Source organism: Sceloporus occidentalis, unplaced genomic scaffold (assembly GCF_023333645.1).
Source record: "Sceloporus occidentalis isolate IW3139 unplaced genomic scaffold, rSceOcc1.0.p SCAF_1, whole genome shotgun sequence".
Taxonomy (NCBI): Eukaryota; Metazoa; Chordata; class Lepidosauria; order Squamata; family Phrynosomatidae; genus Sceloporus; species Sceloporus occidentalis.
Window position 1 is genome coordinate 224,923,412 of NW_028316981.1, and position 15,836 is coordinate 224,939,247.

At 41.5% G+C, this 15,836-nt stretch overlaps 1 protein-coding gene across 3 annotated transcripts in view; it reads left to right on the forward strand.

Annotated features, from left to right (window-relative positions):
* LOC149323563 (cilia- and flagella-associated protein 91-like) overlaps nt 1–13,066 on the forward strand; it is a 38,344-nt gene extending 25,278 nt beyond the window's left edge. For 2 of the 3 annotated variants that reach the window (XM_089489315.1, XM_089489307.1), the window contains exons 15-18: nt 80–228; nt 4,076–4,167; nt 10,049–10,462; nt 12,816–13,065. In XM_089489315.1, the coding sequence (XP_089345441.1) occupies nt 80–228; nt 4,076–4,167; nt 10,049–10,461 (654 nt within the window). In that variant the 3' untranslated portion in view covers nt 10,462; nt 12,816–13,065. Of the gene's footprint in view, nt 1–79; nt 229–4,075; nt 4,168–10,048; nt 10,463–12,815 lie in introns of all 3 variants that reach the window. The other variant, XM_089489301.1, reaches the window with a different exon arrangement.
* The last annotated feature ends 2,770 nt before the right edge of the window (nt 13,067–15,836 follow it).

A 15,836-nucleotide genomic window follows, 5' to 3' on the forward strand; every position in this document is an offset into this window, starting at 1 on the left:
GGCTGGTGATATTTGTAAAAAGGGTTAATTTTGTGAACTGGAAGTAAAACATATTCTGGGTTTGGGGTATTTTTTTCAGGTTGTGAAGGTACACCAGAGTACAGTTGACTCCTATCTCGAAGATGTCATCTTAAACAGCATGGAGACTACAGCTGATGACCAAGCCAGAGAAGAGATTCAGAGAGTGGCCTTGGAAATTAACGATATTGCTTATGAAATGGAATCACGGTATGGGCTTCAGAGGGAGAGTGGCAGCAACAGAAGGGAAAATCTAGTGGACCTTTTAGACTAGTCATTTTACTGTGCCATAACCTTTTATCAGCTAAGCTCACGTTGATGGTTGCATCTAACCACAGGGGCTCGTCTAATTTACAAAAGTTTACATCACCGTTAGCACTGGCTTGAATTGACAAATACTAATTCTTTTGTGCTTTCTCCATGGTTGAAATAGGCTGTTTGATTCTATTTAGGTAAAATTATGGTGGCGAGGGTGTGAAACAGGGCAGCATTCAATATGGAGGGTTTTCTCCCCATTAGTCAGCTTTTTCTGAATAATCCTGAGGCTAATAGCTTTGAACCTTGTTAAATGAAATGGGGTAAAAAGAAAAAGATTTCTGCATATTAATAATATAAGAACTGTACTGAGGTACTGTAGAAACAGAGAATCATATAGGAATTAAGATCAGTGGGCTAAATTTTCTGCAATGTTTCTCTATGAGTTACGGGCTATATTTCACCATTTTGTGGTTGAATCGTTGTTTTTGGCCTGTCCAAATTATAACTTGTTTGTTATTCTTCGTTATGGTCTCTTTTGTGGACAGCTGATCAAAACCCTCTCAAACTAAGGGTATCCTTTTGGTAGGAAACCTATGCCCAAACAAGATTCCTGCCTAAAACCCCAGTTCCTTTCCATGCACCTTAGTGACTACAGCTTGCTTGGAAACCTCCAGAAATTTTTACCTCTGGATTATTTTTTTGCCTGTGGCATTCGTAGATTTCCCTTTTCAAATCATCTTTGTTGCCCTCATCCTCTTATCTTCCTGTCACTGTTTCTGAAAGTAATTTTTTTTAAATGCATGAACTATAGGGGTAAAATCCCACTATTGCATGGTGACTCCTGCAGCTTGACATTTTTGAGAAGGGCCAACATTATAGGGAACTGCATTCTTTGTTTAAATTTTACTCATTAGGCACATCACAACAGGGTGCCATGTTTAAAGGCTTCCGCATTAGTAGATGTGGTCTCTGCCAAGAATCACATGCAAAGTAGCAGGCCTTTGTGGGAACTGGCTTAATGCCTCCCCATTTTATGGTGCTTCTTCATCTTGATCTTGAAACCACTGCAACTGTAGGGACCATATTGGTGTCACAATGGGCACCTAAGACACCTCCTCGCCTGGCAGTCCCATCAAGAAGTTTATCTCTGTTTACCACCAAATCCTTTGGTATCATTCACTTAGATACCTTCAAATTCTGGAGCCTGAGGGATTCCCTTTGTGTTTGGGCATTCTGTCTCTTTTCCCAAAGAGAGATCAGTCAAATAGTTATGAGAAAAAGGAAGGCAGAAGAATAGGAAAAAGAAAAACACAGCAAACTTGTAGAGAACTAAGTACTGTATACTCATCTCAATCATCTTTGGCAGAAAAGGCAGCACCTGACATGACTTCCTTCAGCCAAATACTTATTGATCCTATATTGACATTGGATTCTTAACTCTGATGCTGTCTAGGAATCTGTTCAGAGTGTCCTACTGCTGCCACCCCATTGCTAAATTATTCTACTTCAATATTTTGATTGATTGCAATAGGGTTTCCAGCTAGAATATCAAGAACTGCAGTCCAATAAGGACCTTAGAGTTCAAGAAGTCTTGTTTCTGAATTGGACTGACCTGGAATATTGTGTTCAGTTCTGAGCACCACAGTTCAAGAAGTATGTGGCTAAGCTGGAGCATGTCCAGAGGAGGGATGACCATAATGATGAAAGGTCTGGAAACTATGCTCTGTGATGAAGAGCTTAGGAAGCTGGGTATGTTTAGCTGGAGAAGAGAAGGTTAAAAGGTGACATGATAGCCTTGTTTAATTATTTGAAGGGGTGCCATATTGAGGATGGAGCAAGCTTGTTTTGCTGCTCCAGAGACTAGGACCCGGAACAATGGATTCAGACTCCAGGAAAAAAATATTCCAGCTCAATATTAGGAAGATCTTCCTGATGATAAGAGCTATTTGACAGTGGAACATGCTGTCTTGGAGAGTGGTGGTGTCTCCTTCTCTGGAGGTTTTTTAACAGGCTGGATGACCATCTGTTAGGGGTTGCTTTGATCATGTATTCCAGCATGGCAGGAAGTTGGACTGGATGGTCCTGGTCATCTCTTACAGTTCTGTGATCTACACAGTAGACCTTGTTCTGAAGATAACATCCTGGAGTTGGCCTCCCCTGTTCATTGACACCAAAATCAGCTCAAAAGTTCACAGGCTCACTATCTTCTATCAACAGAAACATTCTGGGTCTTGGTCACCCAGCTAGCTAGAATGGCTGCTTCAAAGACACAGAGCCCATCCTGTCACTCAAACTAGTCTTCTGCCTTGCTAGTGTCCATGGGCTCTTTGCATTTTCCTACCGAACTATATCATTCTCCATGGCCAGAACCTTATAGACACCCATGTTAGAGATCCTGTTTTCTTGAACATGTTTTCTCTAACTTTCACCAAGTTATCCATCTCTTCCAATAGATCAATGGGTGTATTGTCAATACTGAGATTAGGAGCCATATTAGATTCTACCAAGTCACTGTGCCTCGCTGTATCATGGAAGCAGACAGCCGCCTCCTAGTTCTGTGGTTGTACATCTGTTGGCCTCTATAATGACATAACAAATCAAGGGGTGCTGTGTGTTGTACAGCAGTCTATTGTTGGCTCCACCTTGGTGATTCAAACACATCTATCTACCACAACTCTTGCAATATAGGAATCAGCACTCTGGTCTGAACATTAGTTGCCATCATCACAGCTTGGGAGAAGCCAGCTACCAACCAGTCTATAACTTCTCAACCTAATTTTTATCAGCCATTGTTGGATCTGAAGCTCCCAGTCCAGTTTTCAAATGTGGAATCTCAACAAGGGTCTTCAGATAAGTTGAATACAGATGACAGTGATTCCATCTCAGAGTGATCCTCATCTATCTTGGAGGAATTGGCATCTCCAGATATCCTGACAAGTAACCAGAATTCTTTGTCCCCCACAGAAGATATTCAGTCATCTCTCATGTTGGAAGTGATGTCTTCATCAGTTCCAGAACTGGCTTTCAGAACAGTCCAGCTTTGCCCATGTTACCTTCACTTCTAAACATTTTTCAACAATCCTGGGAGACATCGTAATTGATTCTTTCATCCATAGCACAAACTAAAAACCTTTAACAGGGTGACAATGATAAGTGTGTACTCTTAGTCAAAGATCCCAAAGCCAATTCTGTTGTCCAGGAGGCTTCTGAAGGAAAGAAGTGGGGAAACTTCCTTCCACTCCAGCAGACACCTTCGTCATTTAGAATTGCTAATTCCCAGGCCTGTGTGGGAGCATATTAGCAATCTCTGTGGGAGAGGGTGGCACCATTGCTGGGTAAGCTACACTGGGACTTTCTTTAGACTTTTAGGTAAAAACGTGTTTTTTTAACTAAAGCCTTCAGTGTTTGCCTGGTTTTATACAGATCCGCTACTATGTGGGGTTTTAACTTATTTTAAATTGTCTAGCCAGTTGTCGTCGTCTTTTAACTTCTTATATTATTTAATATATTTTTAGTCTTTTAAAATAAGTTTTGTTTCCATTTTTTTAAATTGGTCAAGTTGAATTTATCATATGTTGGCACAAGATTTTTAGACATATTTTAATGTCAAATTCAAATGCTCTGAGGACCTATAGCAGTAAAATGTTTGGTAAAGCATCACACAGACGTTTGAGTTTTATTCAAGTGTTCAGAAAGATCAAGATTCCTTCCATGATGCTTCTTCTTTCTTTAATAGTACACTTGTTCTTTCTTTAACAGTACAGCTTTACTCTTCTAATATACATTATCTGTTCTGTAGTCGAACTCGCTTGCAGTCCGAAGAGATTGTGGCTGAACTGGTTTATAGTTTCCTGATCCCAGAAGTACAGAGAATGGCCATTAAGGAGAAAGGTAAGAAATGTGAACACTTTTTGATTCCTGTGACTGGTTTGCAATTTTGAATCTCTGGTTTCGATATCCTGCCATAGGATGAACATTGCTGCTGAAAGAATATTGTCTCTTTCACCGCAGGGCCTTTAAATCAGCTCTGGATATTTTGTATGGCTGCATTGACTGTGTGCCGTGTTTTGCCCTCATGATCTTCAAGACACTTGATATCTTGAATAACATGAGTTATTGCTGTACTATGTTTCCAAAGGAGTGTGTTTGTGTGGCTGTGTGGATTTATTTCCCTTTCTCCTTTCTGTAGTTTGGACTGTTGGGAAGTCAAAAGACTTGTCCACCTCTTATGATTTTTCCAGTATTTCCAGTAGGCACCATCTGCTGCTAATGGTGTCTCTGTAGAGTATCTGCTTGGACTTCAGTGGACTCTGCTGCAGGAGGACTACAGGGTTTAGGCTCTAGAATGGTATATCTCCTAATAGCACCCTTGGCCTAGTATCTAGCCTCAGCTGAAACTGAAGCATTTTTTACAATGGGAAAAAAAGAGGCGAGAGGTGTTAGTAGGAGACAAAGTTGGTTAAACTAGCTCACATTCTTGGTTGCTGGTCCTGCTTGTGCTGGGAAAGTTTGCCATGACAGCCAGTGCTCCACTGTTGTGTGTTTAACTATTGCGAGTTTGATTATTTTCAAGTTTGCTTGAGGACAAAAATCTGAGTGGATGGATAGATGGGTGGATGCCTGGATGCAGGACATGGGAGATGCTCCTGAGGGCCCTCCGTCCCCACCCCTACCCCATCACGTCTGTTTAATGGATCCCTACTGTGTAAATCTACAGTGCTATATAAATAAAGCATAATGATTATAATAATAATGCCCCAGGCCGGCCTCTACCTCCCCCTGGCCACTGACTTCCTGCCAGGTGATCCTAAACTAGCCAGCCAGTCTGCCAAGCTTCTGTCCGTCCATGTGGTGCCCTCAGCTCTGCCTGGCCCAGGTCTCTCTGTCTTTGCAACTAGCCTGGAGAAGGAGACAGCACCTAGCAGATGAGGAGGGCATGGGCTGTGCTCCCCACACACCCTTCATGGCCTCTCCATCTCTTACCCTGGGCACCATCCCAGGCTCCTTCTCTCCATGGTCCCCAACACCTCCATGTGTGCCCTGGCTGCAGAAGAGAATGGCAGGAGGGCAGGTGGGAGGAAGACCCTGGACTAGGGGCCTTAGTAAGCCTCTCAAAGGGCCTTGATGGCAGCACCACCCCATCTCACCTCTCCAGCCTCTCCCTGACTATCTCCTGGAGGTGCTTAGATATATTCACAGCTTTTCCTGTTTGATAGGGGTCCTGCACCCCAACCCCTGTGAATATGGAGGGCTGATTGTATGTCTAGTAGTATTAGGGTTGCCATAATTGTCCACTTTTACCAGGGACAAAATGTGGAACAAATTCAAGACCAAACTGTAGGACAACTGCAGGACAAAACTCTGCCCAAAATGTAGGACATTGAAGAAAAATGGTGGACCTTAAATGTCCTACATTTTGAGCTGAGTTTTGTCCTGCAGTTGCCCTACAGTTTGGTCTTGAATTTGTCCTACATTTTGTCCCTGGTAAAAGTGGACAATTATGGCAGCCCTAAGTAGTATACATCTGATTTCACATATGGATATACCTATCCCCAGCTCTTCCACTGGACACTACTCATTAAAGGTGGTTTTGTCTTTAAGGAAGAGATTATTGTCTTCACTCTAGAGAATTCACCTGTGGCTGTTATTGCCGCTTCTGTCAGATTGTATCTGTGGTATACAGACAGCCCATGAGTGGCTTATTCCCGCCTGTTTTGCCTCATCCCTCCATGTTGATCAGTGGTCAGTTGTATTGCTGGTATGATCATGTCACTCTTGCTCACCTGTTCCTTAACTGAGACTCTTGCTTCCATGCTTAACTGGCAGTTATTTCCTGTCATGTTTTGGAAGACTGCACATCCCTATAAAAGGGTGTGGGCCTATATGCATCACTGCCATAATTTTTGATATAGTTGATTGACTAATCAATAAACTTTTTAACTAATTAACTTAACTAATACTGCCATAATTTTAATGTTCTCCCCCCTCCCCCCATCAAAGAAGGCTGCTGTCATCACACTGTCCTGGTTGGGTCATTACTTGCCTTCTGCTGCTTCCTCCAAGTTACTTTCAGCTAGACCTAGATCTTTGATATCTTGTGTGATACTTATCTGCAGGATCCAATTTACTGGAGAAGTTCTGAATTTGATCATGGCCTAGGCTCTCCTGCCAAAGGGCATACCTATTTTCTCCAAAGGCATTGATGTTGCTTGGATGTGTCACTACATCAGATTTAGAGATTATTAGGTCTCCTGTTGGCCTTTGTTTTCAAAGCAGCATCTTAAGTATATTTTTTTCAGGTTTGAAAAATATTTCTCTACATTGCTCTCCAGTAGAGTCATATACCATATATACTCAACTATAAGTCGACCTCATGTTTTGGAGGTAAAATTATGGATTTTGATATGACCCTTGGATAAGTCGGGGGTAAAACTTAGGGGCATGTAACAAAGGATCTAAATGATGAAGCAAAGGAAAACAATGCCAAGAACCTGCAAAATGATGGCAGGCATAACTGTTTTAACTCGGACTAAAGGCTGGATGGAAGAGAGAGTAGAGGGAGGTCAGTGCTTCTAGGACAGATTGCATTCTTGCCTTACACCATGGGATCGTTCCCTTTTTAATAAGAGTTAAAGTATAATATTTACATTTGACCCGTGGAAAAGTCGACCTAGGATTTTTGAGTCAATTTTTTGACTAAAATTTCTAGACTTATACATGAGTATGTACAGTAATCATAGAGTTGGAAGGAGGTCTCATGGGTCACCAGGTCCAAACACCTGCTCAGTGCAGGATCTCAAGTTGGAGCATCACCAGCAATAGCCCTTTCCTGAAAACATCCAGAGAAGGAGGCCCGATCACCCTCTAGGCGGTTGGTTCGATTGCTTTATCGCTCTCTTGTCAAATAGATCCTTCTAATGTTCAATCACAATCTACCCTTCTTTAACTCTTAACCATTAGATTTGGTCCTATCTTCTGGGGCAGTAGAGAACAAGCCTCTCCCTCTCCTTTTTGTGACCGCCTTTGTGGTATTTAAAGAGCACAATAATGTCACCTTCTCATCACCAAGCTGAACAAGCCCATCTCCTTCAACCTTTCTTCATATGTTTTGTTTTCCTTATCAGCCTCATTGCCCTTCTCTGAATCTGATTAAACTTGTCTATATCATTCTTAAAATTAGGCACCCAAAACTGAACTCAGTACTCGGATGAAGATGAATATAGTGGGATAATTCCTTCCCTTGACTTGGAAACTATGCTTCTATTAATCTAGGCTAAAATAGCATTCACCTGTTTTCCTGTAGCATCACACTGCTGGCTCATCTTCAACTTATTATCGGAAGTAATCCCAAGGTCCTTTTCACATGTTGACCTGTGGAACCATATATCTTCCATCCTATACCTGTGCATTTGGTATTAGTGGCCTAAATGTAGCATTTTGCATTTTCCTATATTGAATAGAGCCTTTTTATTTCTGTCTGGAAGAAATCCCTACCATGAGGCTGTCCTCCATTGGGCTATCATTGTCACTTATATCCTTGTTAGGTTACAATAAGGCAAACATTACTATTATCCAGAGAATCAAAGATATTGACTTGCAAACCCATAGAAGCCAATCATTACTACATCTTGCTATTGGAGCACTTGGAAAAATTGGTAAATGTGCCAGGTACTTTGAATATCTGACCATCCCTAAGCAGAGAAGGGTTTTCATGCTGGCAAGGTTAAATATCCTTCCATCTGCGGTTCTGGAAGGAAGATACAAAAAAGTACCTTACCATTGTCGGTTTTGTCCTTGTGGCTTTGAGGAAGTTGAATCAATCAATCATGTCCTTCTTTGTTGCCCCCTTTATATAGAGACCCGTGTTTTTTATATAACTCCTATTATTAAACAACTACTTGGAAGAAAGAATAAATTCTATGTCAAATATCTTTTAGCAGACTGCCATGAATATGTAACCAGCAGAGAGTTGCTAAATTACTCTCCGTATAAGATATTTGAAACAGATACAGTAAACCTTGTAAAATTAACTATAGCTGCCATTATTACTGCAGATTTTATGTGACTTGTTGTATGAAATTTTATCTGCTTTTACAAATTGATTGACAATGCCCGTCTATATGTATATGGATGGGATATGCCTTTTTATAATTTTTTATTATTTTCTTGCTATTGACACTTAAATGACTATGCCAAAGAAACCCTATTGTAATATATCTATAATTCCTTAAAATTCCCCAGTAATTCGGCACACAGTAGAGAGTTTTATCCCATTTTAGGTTTCTCATTGATATGTATGGACATCATGATCATATTGTGCCTATATGGATATTTGGTCATTATTGTATTCTATCTTTGTACTGGCTGTATGTTGTAATAAATTTAGCTTGCTTGCTCTCTGTTGAATTTTGGTTTATTAATTTCAGCCAAATTTTCTTGTTTAACTAGGTCCTTTTGGATTCTGTTCCTATCTTCCAATAAATTAGCCAGCCCCCTACCCCAGTTTTGTGTTATCTTCAAACTTGATAAGGATTCCCTGCACATTGTCATCGAAGTCATTAATAAAAATGTTGAAGAATATTGGCCCTAGGATAGATCCCTGAGGCACTCCACTGTAGACCACTTTCCAGTTTGAAGTGTAGCCATTGATGACAACTATAGCTTTTTGTGGGTTTTTCAGGCTATGTGGCCATGTTATAGAAGAGTGTATTCCTGACGTTTCACCAGCATCTGTGGCTGGCATCTTTAGAGAAGAGCATGTTTTACCAACCAGTTATGGATCCATCCGACAGTGTATTCCACATTTAATCAGTTAGCTAAACAAACCATTATGGGCAGCCTTATTAAATGCTTTGCTGAAATCTATTTGGCACCTCACTTTCTCAAAAACGATGGCAGATTGTTCAGAGAGTACATCAGCAAGTTCACTCAATACTTTAGTAGTACCCCTTGGCAGTCTGTTTCCATAAGCTGTAACTTTCACGCTAACAAAATACAGTATTTATAATTAGTACAATTGCTGTTATTTCCAATTTATATGTTGCAACTGTAAATAAATAGCCCATTAATGAAATTAAAACGAAATTGAATAAGAAGATGAACAGACAGTGCATAAAAACACACAAATATTTGATACATAATAAATGTTTAGTGTTATCTTTGAGCTTGTTTTGAGGCACATAGTTTTTTTGAAATACTCAGCAGACATGTTCAGATGAGCAGGAAAGCAGAAACAACAACTCCTTGAGCATGTTGAGCTATAAAGCTTAGCTGTAGCTCCTGAACAGACTCTGTGCAGCTAGAAAACACATATCTGTATCTGAACAGCCACAGTTTGAAAATATTACATTGGAATATTTACATATTGCAAAAAAGCAAACCTTGATTTTGTCATTTTGTATAAGGGGGTACAATTTCTATGCTATTGTATATATAATGGACATGAGCATCCATGGATTTTGGTATCCACAGGAGGTGCTGGAACCAACCCTCAGTGGATGCAAAGGGCCCAGTGTATCAAATACAATTGTGCATTTGTAATTCAATAATCTGGTTTCTAAACTTTAATAGTGAAAATTAAAGGAAGATGATCATCCTTGGGCAGGGTTCAGATGATTAGTAGTAGTTGGTCTTTTGATCTGAGACCTTCTTTTTTGCATCTCTTTCTCCTGAGTGAGGGAACTATGGAAGGGGATATGAATAAAAGGGGTACAATCTTCTATTTTCATTGTTTTCAGATTTCTTCCTCTCTCTTCTTTTCTGTTCTGAACAGTGAAGCAGTCACAGAGAAAGCATATTCATGCGGCACATAAGATCATCCATGAGAATACAGAGGTGGCGGTAGGACAATTCCTCGCCACAGAATTCCCACAGGAAACGAGTGGAGGGTTTTCTCAGACAGGATTTCCAACTGGATACTTGCGTGCAGCAATGGCTGAACAACTAGGAACTCCTGGATTACCTGAGATAAGGCTTTCAGATGCTGAAACGCAGCCTGAACAACAAGGAACTCCTGGGCTACCTGAGATAAGGCTTTCAGATGCTGAAACCCAGCCTGAACAACAAGGAACTCCTGGACTACCTGAGATAAAGCTTTCAGATGCTGAAACCCAGCCTGAAGTGCCACTTGAAGGGAGTCATGAAAGTGCCGAGCCTCCACAGAGTGAGAGGGGAGAAGAAAAGTAAGGTATGCTTAGAGATGTATTTCCAAGCATTGCAGGTGGAGGAGCTCAGTCAAGGAAGCCGCAGCCTTCTTTTCTTCTGTATCTATGGTAGGAGTGGACATCTTGCTCCCATAACTCTTCACTGTTGGTTATAAGGACCAGGACTAATGAGATTTATAGGGTAAAAACATCTGGAGGATCACAGCGCTCCCATTCCCTGTTGTAGGAAGTTGGATGGATGTGTGTGGGTTGTTTCCTGAGCAGCTTGCTAGCAGCTGATAAATGGTGTGTAAACAGGAAGCTGAAAATACACACTAGCCTAGCTGTGAGCAAGCCCTGTTCTGGATACACTCAATAGAGGCCCTTTGTTTCTAATCCTCCCTCTGAGGATGTACTGGTGGTCACTGGAAGGAAATGTGAGAATTGGTCTGATATACACAAGAGCAGGTCATTAGCAAGGCCTGGGTTTTTAAGTAGATGATGTTTTGAATAACAGAGTTCCCTCCTTTTTTTCTCCCTTTTTAACCATCCTTGCACCTGTGTCTTTCCCAGTGTCCTGACCTACAGAGGTTCAGCAGGTGAAGCTTTCTCTGTCTTCTTTGCTAAGCCCCTGAATTTCAAGTGGCTGATTAAAGTCATCAGAACAGGACTGGCAAATAGGCTGGTGGACTCTATATGCCCCAAATAGGGCATATAGAGAGTGGTGCAGTGGTTGGAGTGTTGGACTGCAACTTTGGAGACCAGGGTTTGATTCCCAGTTGACCATAAAACCCATTGGGTGACCTTGGGCAAATCACACTCTCTCAGCCCCATGGAAAGGCAATGCCAAACCTACCCCGAACAAATCTTGCCAAGAAAACTCCGTGATCATTTTGCCTTAGAGTCGGCATAAGTGGGAAATGACTTGAATCCACGGAGCAACAACAACCTGGGACAACCCAAAACAAAGCAGCACCCCAGGTCAAAAGCTGGTAATGTTATTCTGCCTCCTGAGGCACTAAAATAGCAACAAACCTGGAAAAGTTATTCCCCAGTCTCTCATGTTGGACGGTTATGGGAGTTATAGTCCAAAACGTTAACTCTCCCAGGTTCTAGACAAGTTAAATAGCCAACCATTTGTTGGCCTTTCTTAACATCATCCCACATCGCCTCACTCTCAAGCTAATGGTAAAGATAGTCCTCCCTGCCCTGTCTTTTCCACTATGATTTCAGCACTGAGTCCATTTTTGTATTTTGAATTGCACTTCACTAATGGCAACAACCAACGGTGTATTCCCTAGCAATAAGAACAGACAAAAGTTCTCCCTACAACTGAAGGCTGGTGCATTAAACTTCCTTGTAACCAAAAGCATTCACATTCAAAGTTCAGCAAGGCTAGGAAAAATGTTCTTCACCCTCAAACAGCAACAGTAGAAGAGAGCCACATACACTGCCTTTCACTTGGCAGTAGAAAATTTCTGTACAAACATATCAGTACAAATGCAGTCATAAGAAAAAGACAAGTTCAAGTCAATGTTAAAAGCTTGTTGATTTTTGTTAAGTTTTCAGTAGACACCAAAGAACACATAGAGAAGGGCCTGGATGCCCAGGTCTCAGTAGTGGCCAGAAGTGTATTTGCATTTGCACAGCTAAAACTAGTTTGCCACCCATTCCTTGAGATGTTGGATCTGGCTGTGATAACACATGCCTTGAATACTTCCCATTTGGACTACTATAATAATGCGCTCTACCTCCACATTTTCCCCCTGTTATACTTTGTTGTGGGAAGTGGCTTTGCCACATGTTATCAGAACATGCAAGGATAAACGGCAGGCAAAGGAAGTTGTCAGCACCACAAGCAACAGAACCAACCTTCTCTGGGAGGCCCTCAAAGAAGTATCCAGAAGAGTGGGTTTATGCCTCCTTTGCTGCCCAGAAGAGACAAGATCTCATGATGCCAATAAAAGAAAAGGATTTTCCCACCAGCTGTACTCTCAAGTCTTTCATTGCCTTTTCCAGAAAAACGTATACTGCCTTCAGTCTTTCTTCATTTGTTTCTGCTACAGAGACTCTGTCTTTAACTCCCCCCCCCCCCCCCCAGCTTATTTAACTTTAAAAGGCTCTTATCATCCCCTAGTAGTGGGAACAACCTAAATATGTTTCTCAGCCCTTTCAAATGTTTTAGGTTGGAAGGGGATTTTTGCCTGACTTAAAGGAAGAGCCAAGGTATAGTGTCCCCTTCACAGCCCCCTGGGATGGTTAGAGAGATGGTGAACATTGCATGAGTGGAACAGCTTTTTTCATTTAGATGTTGTCAATGTCTTGTCTTTTGTATCATAGCCAGTCAAAAAAGCAAGCTTCATTTGAGTTTAGATTGACCAAACTCTTCCCCTTCAGGTAAGAATCTCTAAAACCCTGGAATCCGAGAAGAGGAATAGCCTGTGGTGCTGGTTCCTGAGTCGCTGCTGACACTGAGGAGGAAATGATGTCAGAGGAGATCCTTGATCCCATGTTGCTAGTAAGCCAGTGGCCTCAGCATGACATTTCTTCAGCTTTGTGTGGTGCACCTGCCACTATTGCTAGGTGTCTCCTCCACTTCTGTCTGTCTATGAATGAATGAGTGGATAAATAAATTATTCTTCTAAGAATAATTATTACTGCCTTTCTCACTTAAAGAGCGTGAACTCTAATGTGATTTTTCAAAAGCTGAAAGCAATACCATATGTTTTGACCCATGAACCAAATAGCAGGGTGTGAAGTGTACCAGGAAATCTGCAGTCACCCTTTTTTGAAAAGGGAGAGTTGTAGCCTCCTGCACTTTCTTTAATAAGACATTCCAAATCCTGCTTCTCAAATAATCTTACAGTAAATACATTTCATGAACTTCAGGTATTTGTTCATACTCTTCTACTATAGCTAAACTCTTGTACACTTTTAGTATAGCCTAAATATATGCCAGGGCAGTTATGCTGGATCCCATAGTTGCACAGCTGCTTAGGTAGTGGCAGTTATAGCCTTGGGTTTACCTGGCCTACCCACTAAGTGAAACATGTGAGAAAGAAGAGTATGTGTGTGCTTGTGCAGGAGTGGGATTGTAAGGCCCAACAGATACAGTTGAAGTTCAACTTCAGGTAACTCTGGCTGGCTTAGCCAATGGTAAGGCATGCCAGGAGTTGCAGACAATCCCACAACATCAGGAGGATGTGAAATGATAGGCTGTACTAGGGACTGAATTTGTGCAACCTTTGGGAAAGTGCAATCACTTGTGCAATGATTTTTACACCTCTGCAATGCCCCAGCAGCCTTCTCACCTTGGTATTCATAGTTTTTGTTGTGGCAGTTCAGCCATCATTATGTGAACGTATTAAGAGCTACATGAGGAGATCACCTCATAGCCTTTATTGAAGTACACTTGTCCCTCCATATTCGCTAGGGTTAAAGGCACAAGACCCCCATGAATATGGAAAAATCACAAATAATAAAAACATCATGTTTTTACCTGAGGGAACCCCTCTCTAGGAATCTCTAGGTCCTCCAGTGCAACTCTGAGGGACACTGATCATAGAACTTCCCTGGAGGAGCTACAAAGGCCTAGTAGAGTGTTCATTCTAAGAATCTCTAGGTCTTTCAGGGCAACTTTTAAAGTTTACCATAGAGTTGCAATCTAGGCGGACCTAGAGATTCCTAGAGAGAACATATTAACCAAATCCGTGAATAATCAAATCCGCAAATATCAAAGCTGCAAATATGGAGGGATGAGTGTAATTACTATTTTGCTAGATTATGTGTTGCTGTGAATGAAAGATACCTTAATTCGAACAATTCATACCTGAATCCTGGTGTATTATACTGGTGTATTACACTGGAATAACCACACCAGTGTAGGCAGCTGTGGCAGTTATAGTGGCCTTGAAGAAAGTGATAGGAGAAATAGGCTGCCCAGAGTTGGCAGCCTTTCTTTGCCATTGCTGTGCAGTCTTGGAAAAAGTGGAACAATGAGTGTAGTATACCAGCAGGATACTGATCCTCATTGACAACTTGGTAAAATGCAGAGTTGACAATAATTTTGTTTGGTGAACCAAGAGCTGGGTGAAAAATCAAGTCCTTTAATGGTTCCATTTCAACCTGGAGGGAGCTCTTGATTGGAAAGCTGTTCTGTCCTAGTCCTTGGAATATTTAATATTTTCTTATAAATGACTTGAACAAAAGCACAGTGACGAGGTTTATCCAGTGAAAGGAAAGCAGAGAGCAGCCCATATTTGGTCCATTCTTGCTTTAGACTAAGGTGATTAGGAGAAAGGAAATGGTGAGAAGAACATCAAAATATATTACGCACAGAGAGAGAGAGAGAGAGAGAGACACATGCAAACATATTTAAAATGAACTTTATTGAAACGGGGAGGGGGAGGAAACCTCATTGAAAATAACAGTTATTCCAGTGGACAGATTGGATAATTTCCCTCTTTCATTTCAAATTAGACTCAAAGCAGACACATGCTGCTTCAGGGTATTTGCACCAATCCCTTATCCAAACCTGACTGTCAAAATGCCAGTACTGACCCCACTGTGGACACACACCTTTACTTTACTCCATCTACAAAAAGCATGCCAAATAGTCTCATATAAACTCTTTGTAGATGCCCTGACAAATGGTCTGGATGACATTTTCTGATACCCTTCACGTAACAAATTTCCCATTTAACCTCCAAGCATGTAACTGTTAGTAGCCTGAATTTGGATGAAGTAGCCCTTTTTCTCTCCTTCCTGTGCAAACCTTTCTCAGTGCCCTTGCAAGCAAGGATATTGGTGGAAAGGCATAACAGAATTTCTCCAGCCATTCTATAATCAGAGCGTTGAAGGCCAAGGCTCCCCTTGTTCAAAATCGGAGCACAAACTCAGGAAGCTTGCTGTTCTCTGGTGAAGCAAATAGGTTCACCCAAGTGGTGCCAGAACTTTGAATCACTATGTGAAAAATAAAAGGACTGAGACTCCATTTCCCCAGATCCACACTCTCTTGACAGTTCAATTGACCCAGCAGATACTCTGCCTTCAGTAAACTGAGGTGAGACTCTCTTCTATGTAAGAGTAGTGTTGCCTCTCTCATCAAGAACCAAGACTGAGTCCCCCCTTGTCAGTTTATTTGGGCTTTTACAGACATTTCTATCCTGAGACATTTGTCTGCCCTCTAACCTCAATGCAACAAAGCTCAGCTGTGCCAGATGCACTATTCATAACTAACAAGTTGGTAGTGTGGTCCATTTCTGTCGTTGACCAAAGACCATGAGCCAACTGCCCCTCACAGTAAGCCTCCCAAACCCCCGAGGCTGGTCTCCGTAGCTATTAACCACTCTCTTGGGGTCCTGAATAGATATGTTCAACCTGAGGATTCTGGAGAGCCAACATCTCAAGGATATCCTG